Source organism: Accipiter gentilis, chromosome 1 (assembly GCF_929443795.1).
Source record: "Accipiter gentilis chromosome 1, bAccGen1.1, whole genome shotgun sequence".
Taxonomy (NCBI): Eukaryota; Metazoa; Chordata; class Aves; order Accipitriformes; family Accipitridae; genus Astur; species Astur gentilis.
Window position 1 is genome coordinate 54,077,885 of NC_064880.1, and position 23,251 is coordinate 54,101,135.

Genomic DNA, 23,251 nt, shown 5'->3' on the forward strand with positions numbered 1-23,251 from the left:
TTCCATTTTTTCCCCATTCGCAGTAAATGCCTATTTTTTCAAATGCCTTTCAAACCTGCGGACTTTCTGTGTAGCGATATGTAGCAAAATAATTTATAAACTCTGAAGCTGTAAGAATTTTTTGGTACGGTATGATAATTTGCTTACTATTGGGAATGGAGAGAAACGTGTGAGCTGTCTGACTCGTGAGGCGTTTCCGTAATGGAAGGCCTCTGTTTTCAGTAGGTTATAAAGAGTGCTTTCTCCTGTGTGAACCTCGCTGCCAGGCCAGAAGGAGAGGGAGGCGTGCCATAGAGACCCTGATGGCAAGCTGGGTGAACTCGCTGTTGACGCCAGCGGAGCCATCTGACACAGCTCGCGCTTCGGCCACGGAAGGCTAATGCAGGAATCACGTTTTACATTTTTAGTTAGCTAATCTATCAACCCCAGCTGTTCAGTAAGTCGTCGAAAAGCATTTTATGCACAAGATTCAACAGAACAAAACCTTTGCCTTAGTGACAAGTAGGCATTTCTTCATGTGACTGGTAAAAGTTACATAAAAAAGCAGGAATTGAGCAGTACCTATGCAGCTGATCTCAAAGCAAATAATCTCCAGTCTTTCCTTAGAGAGCTCACAGGATAAGGAAACACAGCACCCATTACAGACTTTATGACTTTAGTGCTTTGATTTTATTAATTTTAATATCTTAGGTAAATACTAGGTTTCGGGCATGGTTAGCAGAGGGTAACTTAGCCCTTCTTTGCTCTTTCTGCCTTTTTCACCTTCTGCAATCTCCTGTTTTCCCTAACTTGGCTTTCGGTGTAGCTTTTCATCTTCTAAACAGACCCATTATGAATAAAACTAGTTATTGCTTATATTCTGTTAGTCCATTTTGCTGAGATATGATTCCCCTTGCAGACTTTGCATCATTCTTATGGATTGAGGTGATAAATGTTTGGGGCAGGAACTGTCTAATACTCTGGATTTGCTCAGGATGCAGCACAATGGAGCCCTCGGTGATCTTCAGCACCATTATAATAACTGTGATTAATAGGGAACAAAGGAGCCATGCCTGCATGTTAAATAACAGTATCTTTTATTTAGCACAATCAGAATGAGAATAATGCCTTCCTTTTAGAGTCTATGGAAAAACTGAATTGCTGCTGCTTTAAACTGGCAGATATAGTCACCAGGGAATGCGGGGAGACTAGCATTCACTGTGTAACATTGCAGTAATGAAGCCTGGGTAGATAAAATGCAGAATCCGTGTGTTTGCTGTACCTGCTAAGAAGTGTGAATTTGGCATGGCATAATGAACACTGAGAGATCCTGGAAGCAACGACAGCTTTTTGTTGCAGATGTGTAGGTAGCCATCCTTTATAAAGTGACAGCCATCTGGAAAAAAACAAAACAAAACAAAAAAACCAAAAAAAACAAAAACAAAAAAACCCCCACCAACCCAAAACAAACACACGAAACCCCCCCCAATCCCCCACGCCTGTGGAGCCAAAAATCTGATTTTTTTTCAGTTTCTGTGCAAAATGCTGAATGCACCTGAATCCCCAATAGAATAGCAGTGGTTTAGAAAAGGACAAAGGATTCCGTGGCAGAGGACAAAGGTTGGAATATCAGAAGGTGTGCCTGCCACAGCACAAAGGGGTGACGCCAGTGTGTTTCCCAGTGCCGTTTTCTGAATGCGATAAACCCGAGTTCCTTAGCAACCCTTGGAAACCTTGCTAAACCAAAGCGTTTCCTGCAGATCCCCACTGTTGTTACTCTACAGGTCCCCAGTAGATGCTGCCAACCAGTTTTCTTTTCCTTGTTTTTATTTTATTTTCATTTAGTATAGTTCCAACTATTGACTTCAGTCTGTGATAGCTGGCGGTAATTACAGTGTTTCTCTGGATTACGGTGAATCACTCTGAATTACAGTCTTTCTCTCCTTGGGGCTGAGCACCAGGAGAAATGAATCCTTGGCACTGGCGGTTAGAGGTTGAGAACAAGTTTTATATGAACTTTCCAAACTGTGAAAGTCACTTCTGGTTTGGCAGTGTCTGTGTCATTCACAGATTTAGATGACTGTCTGTGGGATGGCATGAGGTGCCTTCATGGCATTAAAGATCTTGGCATAACCTCTTTTTTAGAAATAAGGCTGATGCCTACTTGCAGAGTGGAGTGTGAGAGTCCTGGATCTTTTTTGGGTGGTGGGGGAATCTCGCCTGCTTTGCCTAAGGTGACTTTCAACATTTAATGTGTAAACAATTTCAGGGGGAGAGGAAAAGTGCTTTCCTTGCAGCTTGTAATAGAATATTTTAAATCAATTATGAAAGGTGACTTCAAAATTTACCTTTGGGAGTTCCATAGATAATTAAAGTGGTTATCAGAATAAATTAGATTTTTATGTACTTAGTTATGTCCAGTTTATAACTGTCTTTATTGCATGGTGGACTTCTTCCTTGATTGCACAGATGCATCCTCAAGATTTAGTTCCACATAATGTAGTATAAAATAGAGGTTTATGAACAATATCCTCCATATTAGACTTCTTATGAGTTGACAAAATAACCTGGCTAACCGTTTTCCAAAGAAAAGGTCAAACGAATAACAGAAAAGGAAATCATATATAAATATATATATTTAAATAGCTACAGATTTGTATTGACCACTGGACTGATTTCCAGTTAATGATATTGCTTGGCACGTTATTGGTGCTGAACAAACTGATTAGTTTCTTAGACTTTTATCAGGAGGAATACTTTAGTTCCTTTTAACATGAAAGAAGTAATGAAATTGTCAGTGATATGTGAGGCATCTCCCTCAGTTCAGTCTGGCCGATGTCTCAGTCCCAAGCATCAGTTGAACGGACCTTTGGCTTTATAGGGTTTACTTCTGCCTCTAAACTTGCTATATGGAAATGTAGTAATAAAGGATAGTAACAAAAAATAAATACAAAATACGTTAACTCCTATAAAAACCTGCTACTGCACATAGGCAATAAATCTGTCTATATCAAGATTGCAGGCATTATATTGGAACGGGTCCAGAGGAGGGCCACGAAGATGATTAGAGGACTGGAGCATCTCTCCTATAAGGACAGGCTGACAGAGTTGGGCTTGTTCAGCCTGGAGAAGAGAAGGCTCCGGGCAGACCTTATAGCAGCCTGCCAGTACCTAAAGGGGGCCTACAGGAAAGATGGAAAGAGACTTTTTACCATGGCCTGTAGTGACAGGACAAGGGGTAATGGCTTTGAACTGAAAGAGGGTAGGTTTAGATTGGGTGTAAGGAAGAAATTCTCTGCTGTGATGGTGGTGAGGCACTGGAACAGGTTTCCCAGAGAGGTTGTGGATGCCCCATCCCTGGAAGTGTTCAAGGCCAGGCTGGATGGGGCTTGGAGCAACCTGGTCTGGTGGAAGGTGTCCCTGCCCATGGCAGGGGGTTGGAACTAGATGACCTTTAAGGTCCCTTCCAACCTAAACCATTCTAGGGTTCTCTGAAGGACAAGGTGTTGGTGGAAAACAGTTGGTTCCTTTTCGTTCTGATAATCTCCACAAAAAGCAGACGAGAGTGACAGTATCTCTATGTGTCTGTATAGAAAAGTGCTGCATCAGTTGTGAGAATATTTTGTATTTTGTCATTCTGGAGACTTTATTAGTGTCGACTTCAAATACATCAGGGACTTGCTTAACCTCTTTTGGAAACTGATTGGGATTAAGCAGCCAGGCAAACACTTGCAGGTCTCGGGGAGCGGCTCTTGCCCGGGAACTTTCTTACTGGTGATGGAGCATCCCCCTCTCCTGCCCGGCAGGACCGCTCTTCTCCAGCCAGACCCCAAGCTCCCGCATGGCCGCAGGGGAAGGCTGGCCATGGTGAGTGCCACCAGCTCTCGGGGACAGCTGCAGAAAAAAAGCAAGGGACAACTGGAAAAGAACTTTATTTTCACGCCTCAGCAGCCCGTGTGTTGGTAAAGAACCTGCAGCCCAGTAACGAGTTGCAATAGATTGGTGCTCGGGGGTCTGCGAGCGAGAGGGAATGACTCGTGTCTGTGGATGTGCTGCTGAGCCCCCGGCACAGCTCCCCGGATCTTAGCACAGCTCCCGGGATCTCGCTCCCTGCTGGTCCTCAGCCTTTGCACCGGCCTGACGCTTGAAGCAGGCGAGTTGCCCCAGGCCCTGGGAAGCCAGCCCGTGCTCCCCAGCCCGGCGTACTTCCCCAAAACGTGGGTGCTTGCGGTAGCAGAAGAGCGGACTTGCTGCTCGGGAAGTCCTTTCCTGTCTTGTGCTGCAATGGGTGGCATGAAATATACTATTTAATTAGCTATAAAATGCAACATGTTCCTCGCTGTCTATTTTTATATGACATTAATATAATTATATCTATAATTAATATGGATGGTAGCAAAATGCTAGCCTGATAATTTTACATTGTCTTAATTAGCATTCATTTTTCTTTCTTAAGACGGCATGTTTTTCAAACCCATCTTCTGTAGTTGTCCATTCAGACATCACTTATTCTTTCAAAAGATATAATGAAGCAGTGTATTACAATTATCAAAGATGAGAGGAAAAAGAAATATGCAAATGGCAATACATTTCAAAATATAAGTATTTGCTTTCTGTAAGACACAGAAGACAACATCTCTCTGAGGCTAAAAACATGTCTCTGAGGCTAGAAGAAAATGCTCAATGCAAATACGTTTAATGTAAAAAACCAACACAAATAAACTGAGATTTAAAGTTGCTTCAGAATAAATGGTAATGGATAAATCTCTTAATAATGAGCATAGTAAAAGATGAAATACATGTATAATATATTCATATGAGTGATTCTTGAACCCAAACTGCTACTTTGAGCAAGACATACTTTCTGCTACAAATGGTATCAGTGATTTTCAGATTACTAGATTATTTGGCCATTTCTTATTCCAGATATAGCATGTCAGCAAGCAAGTCAGTCCAGTATTCTACCAGTAAGTAAGATTTTTGGTTGAAGGTGTTTAGAAGAAAAACCAACACACCCCCTGCCCTCCGCCCCAGAGGTTTTGTTGTATACTAATTGTGGTAGCTTGGTAGCTGAACGTTATTGTGATATCTTGGTTTGAATATTGGTTGTTTTAGCCCAGGTCTTCAGTACCTCAACTGCATGATACCTTTTTCTCCTCCAACAAATACATATTTATATATCTCTCCCAGAAAATAGGTATATATTTATAGATATCACAGCTTAAAGTTATAGTACCAACAGTCATTTGACCCAAATTTTCTTCTTTCTTGGCTTCTGTGCTTATTATTCCAAAAATAATTTCAAAACAATGTGCTGAAAGGGGTTTTTCAGAGGTCTGGATGAATGATTGAAAAGGGTTGGGTTTGTTATTACATTGTTTTATTTTGAGAAGAATTTTCAGGTGTTGGTATAAATGAGAAGGTCATAAACAGTTGAATAATTTGTTTCTAAAACCTTTAGATTTCAGTTTAGACCAGAACATAGACTGCTCTTATACCTCTTTTGAAGAAAGTTCACAACTGATCCTGATATTTTTTTTTGGTAACCTTATGCACTTCCATGAACTTAGCCTGGTATGCTAATATCAGCTTATCCAGTCAAGAGGATGTACATCTACAAAATAAACCTGTAATCAGTCTGATCAAGTGTAGACCTCTTTCATCAGTATCTACCAGGGTCAGGGTGTAGGCAGACATCTTTCTATAAATAAAACAATTGGAAAAACCACACAGATTCAGGATACAAACGGAAATTTGGGAAGTGCATGTGTGACAGCCTCTATGAATTTGAAAATTTGAAAACACTGCTTCTAGTGCCATGCATTTAACATACTCGAGTACCTGTGAATGCTGAGTTCTTGCTGAGATTTGCCAGAGATGGGCACGGTTAGAGCTGCTTTTCAAAATGACACCCGTGTCTCCTCCTCGGTCAGCCCTCAGCTATCAGTTCCCTTTTCTAAATATTTCAGAATGTAACTGGGCGAGCTAGTACATAAATGGAGTTGCCAGCACCTTAGCTGAGGTTATACGGGGTTTTTAAAGGCTTTGGGACTTGCTTTTGCACACAGAAAAGTGGGGAAGGGAAACAGAAAATGTCCATATGAACACAAAGTGGCATTTTTGATGTGACATGGACTCATTTCACCTCCTTCCAAAAGGACAACGCGGTTCAGAGTGTTATCTCAGCAGAGCACTGGCAGGTTGATATTTAAAAGTCTCTCTTGCCACAGGAGAGAAGCCCGAGTATTGGCCTGTGGCTGATGTGTTTTTTTCAGTGAAAGCAACGCTTTGAGACCCTCAGATTTTATCTCGGTGATTTATCTCTGGATGAATAAGTGCAAAAGGCAGCTGGTGCTTTGCCGTACCCTTGGATCCTAGATTTTCACCCAGACAAGTGGCTGGCGAGTGGTGCATAAGAAAGCTGGAAATGGGAAAGACTGCTGATCCTAGCAGCTCTTGCTGTCCCTCACGGCTTTGATTTGGACCTGGCTGCTCCGCTGCCACCTCGGCATGCTGGTTTTGTATTCCATGATTGCTCTGAAAGATTCCTCTGAATCTCCAACTTCAAAATCCTTGGCTGCTCTGTGCAATATGTAGGTTTTATGAGTTACATGGGGAGAATCTCCTTGCCAAGCGTCGTGTTTCCAAGTGACGTGCTATGTCCCTCCCTCTGCTTAATTCACTGAAAAAGTTTTCATTTGCTGCTTGATCAGTTCTTCTTCCTTGAGTACAATTTAATGTTTCACTGGAAGTCTCAGTGGATAGACATCCCCTGGGGCACTGCATTATTTGTGGTTCAGATCTCAGTCCTGGCTCTTAAATTATACTGTAGTCCTTTCACAAGAGGAGTGAGTTGTATAGGAACTCTGAAATCACCAAGTGGTTGAGGTGTATGTCCACATGCTGTATATGTCCGCGCTTGTATTATATTTCTCTGTTAATTTAAGCATTACCACATAAATTAATATTTGCATGTTTTTGACAGCACTGTTTCTCTGTTGCAGGTGTAGATACAGATTTGTACTCGTCAAAACCTGAATGGGACATCATAATTCTATCATTTGTCGTGGTCTTGACATTATTTTATTAACTGCAAACTTTCTCCTCTTTCTGTTTCCACCACGGTGGTACTGCAGCCCTCTGGCTCCAGCAGCAGACCAGATGCTGTTGGGTTGTAGTGGGATGGTGGATCCTGGTGGACAGGCTGAGGCTCTGCTCTCTGATCTCCTCCTGCTGAGGAGAAGGGACCGGAGGGCAGAAATAATTCACTTCTTGCTAAGAAAAGGATTTTCTGCAGGGAAAGCATGAAGTAATACAGACCCGAGGCTGTTTCCTAAGGCCATTTCTGGAGCTTTTGTGCTGGGGCCAGTGACGTTATGGAGGTTGTGAACAGTGGGCTTCTCACTGGAGGCTTTCAATTAAACAATCCCTCCAAAACTTATAACTGGTTTGATAGAAGTTTGTTGAGGGAGTATTCTCTCATGCCTTAATTTATTTCCTAACTTAATTAAGTGACGCGATATTTCTGAAATATGCATGAGTATGAATCTTGAACATAGATAATCCTTGGTACCCAAAGTTAAGGTAAATACTAGGAGGAAGACTTAGTTTGGGGAAGTTTGGATTCTTCCAGTGATGGGCTCGGTTTATCTGTTGTATTACAAGATCTGTGACATTTCTCCTGAAGACACTGATCACAATTACATGCTTGCGTAGAATTCCCAGGAGGTAAAACTAAGTGTATGCCTGGGTGATTCCTGGGCTTGGTCCCATAAAATTGCTGCTCCAAAACACGGTATTCCTTCTCTTACCTACAAGAGACATTCACCAGCGGAGAAACTTGCGTGACACACTCATGAAATCCAAGGCACCACCTTCATGTTTGGAGAAGAAAGTAGTTCTGCTCCACTGGAGTGAATATTATGTATATTCCGAATCAGCGGTCGGTTAGGACTTCTGCTAACTCTTTGTCACTGCAATCGTTTTCTGTTTCCAGGTGTTTTCTTACACCGCTGACAAAGAGATCCGCACGGACGACTTGTGCCTGGACGTCTCGAGGCTGAACGGCCCCGTCATCATGCTGAAGTGCCACCACATGAGGGGGAACCAGCTCTGGGAGTACGATGCCGAGGTACCCGAGGGCTCAGGGACGGCACCTGCGCTCGCCGGGCAGCTGCCGCCTCGGAGCCGGGAGTTTATTCCGAATAGGCTATGGCTGTATCACAGGGAGAGGGAGTGCCGGTGGCGTCTCCTGCCACGGTGCGGGCTCAGGAGTGCAAAGTAATTCAGCTCGTCGCCAGGGTTTAAATAGTGTTTCCACAAACTTTTGGTTTTAGAGAGGTGAAAGAGTCAATTACTGTTTAGAGAAGTTCATTTCTACTAGCTGGCATTGTCTTGCAGTCTTACAAACTTAAAGAAGTATTCTGCATTTTTATATAAATGCAGTAGAAAACAAGATTTATTTCTTTTTTAGTTTTTCCAGTTTATTTCTGCTGGCTCTTAAAGATTATTGACTCTGCATTTAAATTGTGTTTAATCCTTTTCCATCTACCGGTCACCTGTTTAGTTTGGCGCTACCGTGGGATGGGAGGTGGCTTTTTCTGGGTTTTGAGAGGGAGTGCGGTCTGAAGAAATTTGGTGGCTTATGAAGAGGTTGCAAAGTTAATACAAAATATGTGTAAATATCTCAGTATTTTATGGCTGAATAATTCTTCTTTTTAAATGAGACGGCAAACAGCAGATGAAAATTAGAACATTCATTTTAAGCTTTTGCTTTGAAATGGGAATGTGCAGTTTTGCATGATGAAAGTCATACAAATGTATTAGCGTTTTATTCAAGATAGGATCTTTCTAGCATGGTATGGTAAGAAAAAACCATAAACCTGCCATTGCATAGTATTGAACTGTCAAGTAGAAAAACAACGATACTTACCATTGAGGTGTAATTTATTTGGTAACTTTTGATACATTCTTTAACATTTGAATTTAAACCAATTTTCTCTTTAATGAAAAAGATTCTTTTTCTTCTTACCCAAAATGTATGTACATTTTGATAATGTTTAGGTATTTTTGAGGATGTTCATGCCTCCGATTAACATCTGAGATTTAAGATCTTATATCCTCCTTTGTTTCCTTCCTGCAAGCAGATAATAATTGATTTTTAACCAGTTTTAAATTGTTTTAAATAATGGCCACGCACAAGGCCCAAGGCAAGGTTCCTCACAAAATGCTCTTTCTCCACTAGAAACGTAGAAAACAGTCCTTCCTGATTAAAAAAAAATTATATTGCCAGTTGTTCTCCTTTGAATATTTTGGGTACAAGCTACTGCAAATGAATTTCCCCATTGAGCACAGTTTTAACACTGGCTGCCCAATGGTCTGCGCTTGCACGGCTCTGCTAGTCTCAGTTTCGAAATGCCAAATGAGTAGTGGTGTATTTCCATGACTGCAAAGGTAGAAAAATACTGCAAAGCTAGAAAAATACTGATGTATTTAAAAGACTTATAGTCTTTTAAAAAGTATTTCCAACATTTCACAGAAATAGCTGCTTTCACCTTTCTGCATGGAAAGCTAAATTTCTTTCAAGCAAATATGCTCTCCTTTACTTTTAACATTGGAAACGTGCTGGTTTTTTAAGTTTAGCCTAAAAGAGAGCCACAATGGAAAATTTCCAAGTAGCTGTGTAAAACCAAAATCAACCATTAGGTGGAGCTCATAAAAAAGAAATACACCATTTTTTTATATACAGCATCTCCGAGACAACGGGTTTGCTGTCTGTTCTATGTATAAAACACAGCCCATTGCATTATGTACCTTTCGATTTATTGGCAAGAATATTTTTTTAACGTTTCTACTCTGTGAACGTTCAGACTTCAGCTTGCAAACTTCCCTTTGATGACACTATTGGTATTTATGAAATGTTTATTAGTGTATTAATCGACCCTCAGTGGTAGTACCTGAGCATTGCAGGGTGCAAATACGCTCATGCAGCTTTGATTTAGTTTTGCTGCTTGGTGATCTCTTGAGTATTGCAGGAAGCCTCCGAATACATACCTATATACAGTATGCAAATACATACCTAATACGCAGCATTTTTTACCGAGAAAACAATGGGCTTGTGAGTTGTTGTTTTTTTTTCCCCCCAGAGAAATAGTTGCAGCATGTTGCCTGAACCACTTGTATCCATTCATTTGTTTTTTCCAGTGCAATTGCCCTCCATTTTACATTTCTTTACTTATTCAGAAATTGAGTGGAGATGATTTCTGGGTGTTGTATGGTGGTTACAGACCACACCCCTCCTCCTATTAGAAGTGTTTAGGAGTTAAGACTTGGTAATGGCCAACGGTGCCTTATCCACATCTGGAGGTACAATGAGAGATGTAAATAATCATAAAAAGGAATTTCTCAATAGAGATTTTCAGACCATTTTCTTTGATCTACGTACTCTTATTAAATTTTCTGTAATGTTCTAGTTTAAATTATGGTATTTAAATATATAATATATATAAAAATCATAGAAAGTCTTTTCCAAGAGTTTATACCTTAACAATATTACAGTTCTCTTAGATATTCCTAGCATTTATATTTTTTTCAAAAGTAAACAAGGGGCTGAGAAAGTTTTGTGGTGGTGATAAGAAAGAGAAATCTCCGATGTTTTCATACCTATTTGTGAAAGTATCAGATTTAACTACTTTGAAGCAGGCTATTCAAAAAGCCCCTTTTCTCATTTTCTCATAACAAAAGTGTCTGAATTTGTGTGAAATGCTTTTAAGGCTTAGAATTATTAATACATTTTCACTTGCACTTGAGATGCAAGTTAACATGACACACTGGAAGAAAATAGCAATCAAAAGGTTTCAGTTGGTTTGTCAGAACAGAAAATCACTTGCTGAAGGAGAGGACAAGAATTGGCATTCATATTTTGGGTCAAAAGAGAGCTACGCTTGGCAGAGCTGGGAGCAATGAGATATTGACCCCAACTTCAGCACTGGGCTTCTGCTGGATTCACCCCAAGCTTTTTTAGTGCAACAGGTGACGTGGACTGAAAGACAGTGAGAAAGAGATCCTAGGGGGAATAAAGTAGGATTAAAATACTCTGAAGTACAAGGAGTTTGCAGCAGTGGTCACGGTCGCCCATCGGCATGCTGTCACAAGTGCAGCCTGCCTACTGTTACTTTTGGAAAAGTCATGTACAGTAGGAAGAGACCTGGTTTTCATAGGTGGGAAGTAGTTCTAAAGTAATTATTTGGATTCATCTCAAAGAAAATTACAAATCCCTCCCACCACCCTCAAAAAAACCCATGGGGGAGGTACAGGCACAGCAAAGGAGCGTTATACGCCTGCGTTGGACGTCACCTGCATTTGGCACTGGTGACCAGAATTCACGGGCTCCTGGGTGGCTGGGAATGTGATTTTTGCTGTCCTGTCAGAAACCCAGATTTCTGTTCTTCTCGTTCAGAGGATCTGCTCTTAGGGGCGAGTCAGTCAGACATACAGGTGGGTGTATAGTAAGGTTTTCCAAAGCATCTAGTATCTTTAAAAAATGTCTGCCCCTGTGAATTGTATCGCTTAAAATTGCAATGAACCCACTGGATTATCAGCTGATAACTAAATCAGTTGATAACTGAGATAAATCAGTTGGTCACTGTGTGTCAGCAAAGTTATTGAATGGGAACAGAGTATTTTGCATTGTGTCTTGTAGAGTTAAAATGATGGTGGTGTCTTTACAGGTCATATAAATAACGACTACTTGTCAGGGTTTGTACATCTTTTGAAAAAGAATCCTAAAACACCATAGAACTGAGTTTAAATACTTTTTATTAAGCAAAAGCAGTTGTGGCTGAGGAGATACTAAATGCTAGCAGATTGCCACAGGTTGTGTCACTGAAAAACATTGAAGATTATGACATGGTTTTAAAAATTTTAAAAGGTAGATAAATTACATAGCGTGGAAGGGAACACTAGAGTTCCCCAATGATTGCTCTCACCTTGAAGAAAGCAAACATTTAAATCAGTATTTGCAAGGATTATTGTCATGTCATGCAACTAGATGAATAGGCTGAGAGTTAAATTATTCTCGCATCTTTCTCAAAAAACCCTTAAAAAAGAGTTTTATGAACTTTCAGCTTAGCAATAGGAGAATACAAGAGAAACACAGAAACACTTCTCGTCTGGATCAGAAAACATACGAAACGAGGAAACGAGGAAACGAGGAGGACTGGGCTACTTGCACAAGTGCTGCTTTACTGCTGTGAGCAGTTTCGATTAAATCCCAACGTAAGATTTTGGGTGAGTTGCTCACAGCTGTAGGCAGGACGGATGGGCATGGCTGTGGTGGCAGGTTGGCAATGTCCAATCTGAGTGACGGGTGCAGCTATAAATTAATAATTTGCTGATTGAGAGAGTTGGTGTAAGAAGAAAAGCTATTCAAGTAACTGTGTGAATAACCTTTTCCTTGCTTGGTATTTAATTTGCTATATGGAGAATATTTAACATTAAGCTTAAAGAGCAAGTTTATTCTTTTTTATTTTTTTTTGCAAAGCCCCAAGTTAAAAGAATCGAATAAAGCATTCTCTTTTAATATCTACATAAAATGCAAGTCAATGTTGAAACAAAATAATTTGCCATCAAGAAGCGATTTCTTTTGTTGTTCAAACAGGTTTTCCGTAATTCTGTTTTTCAGTTTGACTAAAGCATGACAGGTGCTGGCTGCGGCTCTGGGCCTGCCAGGTCTGGTCCCACGGGTCACGCAGGGTTGCCTAAACCTTTTATTCCAGTGCTGTTTCCTCCAAGGCAGTTTTCACTGAGCTGCATCTTTTTCTTAACCCAGTGGGATAAATTACTTTAGATATTACCTGTAGAAGAAAAAAAGAAGCCCAATATTGATATTAATATTTATATAGTCTAAAAAGCCCTTATATGCACAAAATATTAATGGTTTAGTCTGGATTTAAGGGAACACTAAATAAAGAAACCTGCTGTCACCAGGAGCAACAGCAGCAATGAGCTTCAGCCTGCGGATCACCAGAACGAGCTGTTTCCAGGAAGGGTACCCGAGTCTGTGCAGCTCTATCCATTTCTAATGCAAAATGGCTTTTAACACTTCAGGCAATAGTGGTTTACAGCATTTTTAAACATTTTTTTTCTGAATGTTTTTAAATCTTGGCAGGAAACTCTTTTTTCTTTTTTTCCTCCTTTTTTTTTTTTGTTTAAATCCATTGCCTTCCATTATTGAATTTTAATGCTTTTCTTCTCTACTTCTTGAACAGCACATTAAGATTCCTGGCCCTTTCTCAAGCTGCCCATTACCTTGCAAGGGCAGCTCTATCAATCAGCTCTATCAATGGGACGTGCCAAGTTAGAATTTCCGAGCTTTCAAAGGCTTCCTATCAGCATGTATTTTATAACGTATTTATAATGCATAAATGCTATTTGCTTTGGAGTGGGGGTGGGAAATGAGGCGATGGATCAGCAGAAAAACTCTGGGCTGGAGCCGGAGTTGCTCTGTCAGCGTGTGAGCTTGCTGGTCTAAGGAAACTCGTTTCTCCAATTTTGTTAAGTAGCTGTTTGTTTGTTTCCCCCCTGTCCTGGGGCACTGGTCTTGGTGGAGATATTTGTGCAGGAGTTACATAGAGCTGGTGTTTGGCTGCCAAATAGATCCATCAGGTTGAGGCTGGAAGGCGTGCGGAGCGTGCCCAGGTTTGTACCTGGTCACTCCTGTTGTGTCTCCCTGTGACGTCCAGGCAAATTTCACTATGTAAAGTGTGATGAAATCTTAGGACATGTAACACACACGAATGAACTCGGGGAAAAAAAATTAGGCTGTAAATATATCACATCTGATAGAAAATAGTTTCATTTCCTTATGCATGAATAATGACATCAGGATTTGATCTTGCGTAATTACTGTTATTTGTCACTAAACACAGAGTCTGTGCAAAGCTGTTGAGTTCGCATTCAGGGAGAGGTGAGGGTCTTCACGAAAAATGTTCCATGAGTCACGGTTTGACTCCAATTTCCTTTTTTTTTTTTTCCTCCTTTCCATCAGTATGTTGGTAAATGGGAATATAGCTTTGAGGTAAGTTTGGTAACGACCCCAACCCCTGTACCAATCCCTAGAATAGCGCATCTCGCTCGCTTCTCTAGCAGTGCTGTGTAAAAGCGACGTGACTTAGTGCCTTTCCATAGATGCTATGCCAACATGCCAAAACTCATTTATTCAGGTAGGCACATACGGCGTCAGGCTGCCAGTGTTTCATACGGAATGTACGTGTTGGACTGATAACCCAGGGATATCACGTCAGAAAAGTGATCTGATGGAGGCGGATGCTGACGTCGGTGTGCGCGGGAGGATGCTGGTGCCCACGGAGCGGGAGGTGTCTGCGGCCCCGAGCCCCCCGCGCATCCCCCCGCCTGCTCCGCCGGCTTCATCTGGGCTCGCTAGGGAATGGCGAACGTCGATAGGGAAAAGCAGGGAATATCAATAGAGAAGAGACTCATTCCCCAACATTCGGCGTTAGGGTTGATGGCAGAGAAGCACGTGAGCACACGGACACAAAGCATGTGAGCAGCTGGCTTGTTTCGTGTGCATACTTCAGCAATCCTTTTCATTTCTGTTCACAGATGATGTAAATACACATTGCATCATCCGTGTCCCATCTACTGGTCTGCGTCCTTCAAACAATTACAGACTTTGTGACTATTTCTCTTCTTAAAGTTACGGGACCAGCTAGAGTTGGTGTAGTCAAACTAACTTCTGCCATAAGAAAGAGATTATGGCTAATAGTTTGAATATTCCTATAGACTGCAGTCTTATTACTAACTTCTACCATAAGAGATTATGGCCAATAATTTGACTATTCCTACAAATTTCAGTCTTATTACTATGTATTTGAAAGGACTTAGTTCTTCAAAAAGGAGCAGGGAAAACACTGCAGGTTTTTTAATTACCCTCTTAGAAAGTAGTGTTTAATGAAATAAGTGAAAGGGACAAATGAGCTCTTGCTTCCATTACTATGGATTTTCTAAAGTCAGTGCAGCGTTGCTGATATTAAACTTTCTGTCTCATGTGCCAGAGAAAAGAGTCTGGTCAGATTACCAAAATAATGCTTAGTACTGTTTGTATCCCTGTGAAGAATCTACTAAATTTAAGCATTTAATATAATATAAACATGCAACATAGAGAGGTTGTTACATTTCAAAGTCAGTCATTTATGCACCTCTGTTTTCCCTTAACAGACTAGTAGACAGAAGTGAACACAAAGCAATAAGACATAATGAAACCCAAACAAGCACTGATGTTTGCACTGGTTACCCAAAGTGACATTTTAAGGACACGTATTCCTGATATTTTTAGTGACCTCTTTATACGTACGTTACTTTTTCCCTTACCAAACCAAAAACAGAGAGCAGGAGAGGGCGAGAGGGCAGCAGCCGGGGCCGGGATGCAGGAGGAGCATCCCCAGCCTGCCCGGGCAGCACCAGCCTCGGGCATCTGCCGTGGCCGGGTACCGACCGCTGGCTGCCGCAGCTTTGGGCAGAACTGAGGGAAAGAAGAGCTCTCCTCCATCTCGGTCTACCTGACACTGGCAGGGTAAAGGAAGAGCTGAAACCATAGTTGGCAAATAAAATTCCTATCTCCTTATATGTAAATATTTAAGTCAGTATATTTTTAATTTAGTAATGCTCGAGTAAGCTTCAGGATGTTTAGTACAGGATATTACTGCAGTAGAAACACCATCTCTGCCCAAATCTTGCTGTGCGATGGAAATCACGATGGCAACAAGGCAGCGTGCATGTGGGGGGAGGATTCAGAGGCACACTCGGGTCTAAATTGCAAAATGTAAAGTGAATGGGTCTCAAGTGGGCCGGTCCCTCAAAGCAGAGCAGTGACAACGTTTTTGGGGAAAATAAAGCTTAGTTCACGAATACGCCTATTCATGCGTGTGTTCTCTGTGTGTAAGCTAGCGCAATTTGCCTACGATTCGACACCAGAGCATTCACAGGCACAATTATCCATTAGCAATTCCCATAAGAGTGCTCTTAGCTTTATCTGGTTCACTGCTGTGGGTGTCTAATCAAACAGTCTGTTGCTTTTTCCTTTGTTTGTCTTTGTCTTTGCTCGTTTTGTTTACTTTCACCATTTTTCTGTCGTGCAGACCCACACATTTCTTCATATAATCACCCAGTCGTGCCTGACACTAAGCAGGATAGAGGATGGCACCCATGGTCCCACGGTGGAGGCTTGCAATGGCAGCCCCTTGCAAACGTGGATGCTAAGAAACTACACAAGGCTGGAAGTCTTTAGAAACATTTTTTACAGCCCCACTGACTATTTCCTTTAACAGACGGTTGGAGGTTGGTATTAAAAAGCAAATGTAACATGTCATGATTTAAGCTGTTCCCACAAAAATGCTTCTCTGTTTCCTTCTTATTAAACTCAGCTGAATTCCTTTCTTGTTTTCGCAGGTGATTGTATAGATATATAACGTTATATATGTTTAGTGTTAGTTATTATTAATTATAACTAATTTTAGATTCATTCAACTGTCTTGAGCTACCTCCGTGATCCGTTGATGTCAATGTGATCGTTACCATTTGCAATAGCTGAAGATTTGGTCCCTATTCCAAGACATATAAATAATGCCCATTGCCTAATATTTTTCAGAAATGTTCATTTTGAAAATTTGCAATTTTAAGTAATTCAGTCCTAGAGATGTTAGTCACAGATAATTTCAAAACAGCAACAGGTAATTTTGAAACACTAATCACTGAAGGAATCAAAATATTGTGCCAACTACCGTTCTTTCCTAGACAGTTTTGCTGGGTAACGTAGCGGATGGTGATGGGGCAGCGCACGTGCAGGGGGACCACCTGGGGTTGCTCTCATTCCTTATCTGCTTCCCAGTCAAACGACGGGGAAAGCCCCGGCAGCAGGATTTTGAGAAATGGCTTTCTTCGTTTTCTCAGGACCTCTTCTGCTATGAACAACATTTTTCATGTGTCTTTCATTCGCAAAAATCACTTCTTAAAACGGAGAACTTCCCCAGTTGCTGATATTGCTGATATCTATAATGTCCACTAGAGTAAAGCAGTGCTGGAGTAAAGGATCCGTGCTCCGTCATTTTGCCATAATGTATTCAGTCTTCACTCGTCAGGGCTATTATTTGCATACATTTGGTAAGCAGGGAAACTACAGAGCTTGCTCCTGTGCATCTGCGTGTCTGTACAGCTAGCTCTGCAGCCATGCGTGTGCTCTCACGTTGGAGTAAAACACAAATTTTAGGCTGGCTTGTATGAGTATCGTACTGCCTAGTAATTAATTGTTTTCCAAGCAAACGAGACCTTTTTTGTAATAGCATAAATAATGATAGAACACAGAAAGAAAAAATTTATGAGATGGTTGAAAATCCCAATGATATGGTAATCTAGCATGAAATTATACACTGAATAAAAGGGAACAGCTGATGAAGGCAACAGCAGCATTTTTAGACTTGTTTGCATTTCTGGTTATAGTAGAAAATGATAGCAGCTTAATTGCACTTAAAACAATATAAGTGAAGAATCAGTGATGCTTTGAGCAGTGCTATTTAGTAAACAAGCTACTTCTGTTAGCACTGCTAATTCTTTCCTCTTGTAATTAGAGGAAAAAATGCCTTATATTCATCATTGAATGCATATCAAATGGCCCCTCAGTGATTTGTTGTAATGTATGCAGGCTTTTCTTTGAGAATTGCATAATAGTTTGTTTTAAACTGAGGAGTGAATCTCTAGGGACAAGCTGTTGAAAGAATATTCATAATACAAATTAGGAGTGTTACTATGTGACATGGCAATCCGGTATGAACTGCAGTGTAAAATTATATAGTGCAATAGAGCAGGTATATGTTTGGATAATAAAACCGCATCGGTTGTTGGCAGAGTGTTAGCAGTTCCCAGCAGTTGAATTGAAACACGAGACAATGGTCTTTTTTTTTTTTTTTCATATGAAGATACACAAATGGTGTTTATTAGCAGTGAGACTGCACCAGAGACAGTAGTTGCTAAAAAAGACTCCTTATCTGCATAACTTCCGTTACAGTCCTATCATTTATATAATATTACGGCAGTATTTATACTCGCAGGTGGGTGCGAGGAAGCGAGCAGACTCCACTGCTCTGGTAGCCAGTTTCTTGAAGGAGAGCTCTGCAGTGCTGCTGCTCCAAGGCCTTGGGTCGGGCTCTGCTATCGTGGGGTTGATCCATCCTTTCTCCCTCCTCCAGGAGATGGCAGAATTTCTGCTGTCCGTCCTTGTTTCCGCGTTTGTTCCTCTGCATGATGTTTGACATAAAATTGGTCTCTGCTCCAGTGGAGGCTCTGCAAACAAGATTTCAGTCCTGCAATCGCCTGTTCCCTTGGTTGTTCTTGTTGGGGCAGGGTTATAATCCCTGTGGAGCTGCTATACAACAGCTCAGACCTTGTTTGACCACTTTACCTGGAGCGTTAACCCACCTGTGTAGGTTGCTTGACTATTTTCAGAAGCAATGGAAGAACAGAGCCCATGTCACCCCGTAGCTGCTGCTCAGCTGCGAATGTACCTGTCTTGTTTTATCTAAGTACACAACTTCATGTTTGACTTCCCTGGATCTCTACATGAACGTGTTCAAACAGAAGATGATTTATTTCTTCACAATAAGTTCTATTTCCTTTCTGACTCTCCTGTTCCTTGGAAATACAGCGTCATGTGGTAGAAATAGAAAGGGACGGGTGTTCCAAAGAAGAAAAACTGTATTGGAAACAGAAGAGTTTTCATCTGCATGTTGCCATTGTTCATATAATACTTAGCAAATGTATTTCCCGGAGCAATTATTTCTGAACTAACAGTCCCCTGGTCTGAAATGCATGTGTGTTCAGGTTGTTGGAGACTAAGCTGCTTAATCCAAAATACTGTTGCTTTGAAATAATATTTCCTTGCACTTATTTTGTACTTTTCTGTCACATTTATTTGTTGCCGGGTTCAGCAGAGGCGGTCGCTCCCTGGGTTGCCTGGCCACGCGTGAGAAGGTGAGCTGGGCACCCCGTGGAGTGGCAAGTAGCATGGTAGAGGTCTTGTAGAGCCGTACAAGCGATAGCCAGGGATGAGTACCTGTCTTGTGGCTTGTGTAGTGTCTAGAATAAGCCTGAAATAAGACCAAAAATGCAATTATTGGTTTTCAGCAGTAATTCTCTTGCTGCAGCTCTTACACTTCTCTATTGCAGAAGCTCACCCTGAAGCACGTCAACAGCAACCAGTGTCTGGATGAGCCATCGGAGGAGGACAAGATGGTTCCCACCATGAGGGAGTGCGGTGACAGCCGTTCCCAGCAGTGGCTGCTGCGCAACATGACCCTGGGTGCCTGAAGTCGGCGCAGACCCGCTGCCTCGGCCGGGATCTCCTCCTCCTCCTCCTCCTGCCCTCCTCCTTGCTGAGGCCGGCGGTGCCGAAGCCGTCTCCAAATCCCAGCTGTAAGAGCAAAGTCACGGGGGGGTTCCCTGGATGCAGCGGGTCTCCACGTGCCCCTTCGAAACCTGTGCCCGTTCAAAAGAAGCTCATCTGAGCCTATAAATGTCAAAATACGTGCTGTTACCAACACAAACGTGCTCAAAAATGGTTCCAGAGACACCTCTATGAACCCTACATCAAAGAAGCTGGGATGGAGGGTGTTTTCTGTGTGTCACACACCATGATGGAGAAGGGACCCGATATAAAATGCCTTATGACACTAACTGGCACTGGGAACCATCCTGGCAGGCATCTCCTGAGCTGGATGTGTTGGTGCTGGTCTTTCCTCGCAACACGGTGGGGATATTTGCTGTTCTCTCGTGTTGAGTGGGACTCGGTGAAGAACCCCACTGAGCAGCAAAGTCGCTGTACAGAGCGAAAGCTTCGTGGTTTGTGCCGGGGAAAAAAATGGGATCCGGTGTTTGGAAAAGCAGCCAAACTGAGCAAAGGCTGCGCTCAGAAACTGAAATCAGATCAAATGAGGCAACAGCAAAAGACGTGGGAACAATGTTAAGAAGAAGGAGTGACACACGTGGGTAACCCAGAGCAGTGCAGATTGAAATGTCCTCTGCAGCGGGAAGAGAAATGGCTGGGGCTCACCCCTGGGGAGCTGCAAGGGGGTTGCAGGTGGAGGTACCAAAAACTGAGACCACCGGAGACTGAGAGTTGGTCTGAACTCCATCCCTAGCTGCTACCCTTAAGCATTAGTATGTACCTGCATCCTGTATAAGACACAGACGAGAGCTTCATCCGTGGACCCCCTACGCTCAGAGGGTGAAGCTGGACCGACCCTGAGTTCTGGCTTCAGATGTTCTTGCTTCGATAGCGATGACAGATGCTTATTTATATTTTTAATAATTTTGTGGCTTAATCATTTTGTCAGCGTGGTTATTAAAAACGTGCTGATGGCACGCAGTCGTGTCAGAGGCGTCGCAAGAACTGATGCCGTGGCGGGGTGTGGGAAAGGGTCCTGTACGTATGGGTGACATTTCCTATATGTGCTGGTCACGTTTCCTTTGGTGACCCCAGCAGCACGCGCTCCCCAAAATGCATCTGTTGGGCGACAGGCTGGGCTGGGTTTTTGGCAATAATCTGTAACTTCTCATTGCCTAGAGGGTTCGAGACCTAAATCACAGGGCGGCAGCCGCAGCGTAATTTCAGCACGGGTAAGTGGTGAAATGGTTTCCTATTATTTCACTCACAGTTCCTCAAAAGGTCCGTTTATGCACTAGGTCATTAAAAATGACGGTATTTTCTGTATAATGCTCTGGTTGTTATGGATTAATAGTGTCATATATGTACGTATTATAAATTTATAGATCATCCATATTTTCTTGGTACACATCATTAAATGAAAAATAGACGAATATTAAATTGGAAAAGTGATTGCTCTGCATGCATGGGAGCTAGAGCGTCACGGATTAACGCAGACTGGAAGCTCATCTAGTCCAGCCTCCCTGCTCAAAGTAGGGTCAAAGACTTCCACTTCTTATCTTCAGATCACCACAAAAGTACACAACGTGGCTTAAAAGCCAGCAGAACAGGCGAAGGCTGTAATTCTTCTTCGTAGAAAGAGCATGCAAACATCACAAACAAATTTAAACACCAATCTCCACGCAGAAAAAAAAATCAATATAATTGTTTCTTCATCTCCTTTCCAAGGGTCGTTGCCACATGCGCACCCACTCGTGCTGGTAGGCATCCAGGCACTTGGCTTTTGCATGTCGCTGCGGAAGTAAATGTCGTGGAAGGTCCTACAGCAGCCAGGAGCATTAGGAGAGGGCGGCTGGTGGTGCCGTCTCTCCTGGCTGCCTGCAGCGTTACTCTGAAATACCCCTGGCAATGAAGGGCGAAGGCTGCCAAGTCTCCTACACCGCCCTGTTCTCATGCCAAATTCCAGGTTTTCCTGACGTTGTAGCCGGAGGGTGACGGCAAGGTGCAAGCGGTGTGCAACTGTCTAGGCTTCAGGTGCAATCTCAAAAACAGATGAAGAAAAGAGTATTTTTCTCCTTAGAATGACTAGAAAGGTTTATAGTCTTGTAAAGGGTGTAATCCCTGGGTTCAGTTAGGGAGCTTGATGTTTTTGGGTATGGTCAGTGCCTGCGCTGCTGGGTCCCTGCTGGGGGGAAAACAGAAGGCAAATGCCTCCGTGATGGATTGTACTTATTCAGGAGCCAGTACCTGTTTAACTTCAGTCACGGCGAATATTTCCGTGGGCTTCGAGGGGCTGGATCCTGGATTTACCTCCTCGGTAAGGATACAGAAACCCCTGGAGGCTCATCCCAGAGGAATTTCACACGAAGCCTCATTTACAGAGAGCGAGGTGGTGATGGTGAGGCTGCCTTAAATGCTGATAATGGCATCAGAGATGGTAAACGATGTGGTTTAGTGAATGAATGTAAGTTACTGCGCTTGGGGCCCAGCCCTTCCTCCTGCCACTGGATTTGAGTGTGGCCTTGGCAAGTGATGTGGGCTAAAATCATTTAAAATAGGTCGTCCGCTTGCCTCTCTTGGTGAGTGTCTGAAGTTCAGTGCCCACAAACGGACCACATTAATTGGTCTTTGCTTCCCCATTTATAAAATATCTCAAAAAGGTGTCAGGAGGATTGACTTCTATTTGCATAATAAGTTTAAAATATAAAGAATTCTACAATGCTGAATATTTATTGTTTTCACTGGAAAAGTGTTGCTGGTTCTCCTATTTTTTAAGACAAGGCTGGGTGGCATCATCAAACCGAACGTTTCGAAGAGCAAGTTGAACCATAAACGTTGTAAAAAGCCGTGTTCCTTTTTACCTCCTGGCACCTTCCGAGGATCCACGGAGGTAAGGGAACCCAGGTACAACCCCAGAACTAAAACAGGCATTTGGATCAATCGACGTAGATGGGTTTCTCTGCAGATGCGTATTTCCCGGTCACTAGGAGGATTGATTTATTTGTTGCACTCTAATATGAATAGTGCTTTGAAGAAAAGCTGCAAAACTCCATGTTCTGATTTTTTTTTTAATGTGAAATTGGAGATCTCATCTGATCCCACACCCTTGGGCTGCATCTCGTGGGGGATGCTGGGCAGAGCCTCACGGGAGGCGATTCTCAGAAGGTCAGAGCCATTAAACAGACCCGAACAATTTGGCGAGATAAGAAAGGAGTTGAGGAGCGCCGGTGAATGCCACAGCCCGCCCGTGACAGTTTGCATTTTTTCGGGTAGCTGAAAGCCTGCCCGCGTCCCCACGGCTAACACAGCTGGTGAGACTACACCAGGCGTAACCTGCTACTAACGACGAGCTGCTGTATGACCGAGGGTGTTGAATGAACACCAGCAACGTGTTTTAATGCTTCTGTGGCTTTCCGTGTCCGTGCTTCCTCTCCAGCGTGTAATAACATCCAGCCAGAACCATCGCTCCGATATGTGGCCACCCCCCTTTTATCTTATGTTATCTCTGCGAGCACGTATTCAGGACAGCTCGGTAAGCGGTGCCTTGCGAAAAGGCCACGATACTCTGAGATAATACAAAGTTTATTTGAAAAACGTTGGGCTTCTGCTCGGGAGTTTCCGAAGCAGGGAAAAAAAAACCTGAGGTGCCGTGGTTTAGAGGACGCGCTTACAAAAACTCCTGAATAAGTGCTGGGAACACAGATTTAAATTAAATTTATAAAAGTAGATTATGGATAAAGAATTACACATTTTAAATGTTGTAACAGTTATTAAATGGTATACTGGTACTCTTTGCTGTACATTTAAATATTTATACAT

General features: G+C 42.4%; 1 protein-coding gene across 5 annotated transcripts in view; it reads left to right on the forward strand.

Annotated features, from left to right (window-relative positions):
* The window catches only part of GALNT13 (polypeptide N-acetylgalactosaminyltransferase 13), a 153,705-nt gene extending 131,501 nt beyond the window's left edge, over positions 1-22,204 (forward strand). For 2 of the 5 annotated variants that reach the window (XR_007507113.1, XR_007507111.1), the window contains exons 12-16: positions 7,976-8,110; positions 14,027-14,056; positions 16,137-16,335; positions 18,978-19,020; positions 19,216-19,329. Coding sequence is in view for 2 of the 5 variants with exons in the window: in XM_049809347.1 (XP_049665304.1) it covers positions 7,976-8,110; positions 14,027-14,056; positions 16,137-16,322 (351 nt within the window). In the remaining 3 variants the exon portion in view is untranslated. Of the gene's footprint in view, positions 1-7,975; positions 8,111-14,026; positions 14,057-16,136; positions 16,336-18,977; positions 19,021-19,215 lie in introns of all 5 variants that reach the window. The other 3 variants (XR_007507112.1, XM_049809347.1, XM_049809355.1) reach the window with 3 other exon arrangements.
* Positions 22,205-23,251: the final 1,047 nt, after the last annotated feature.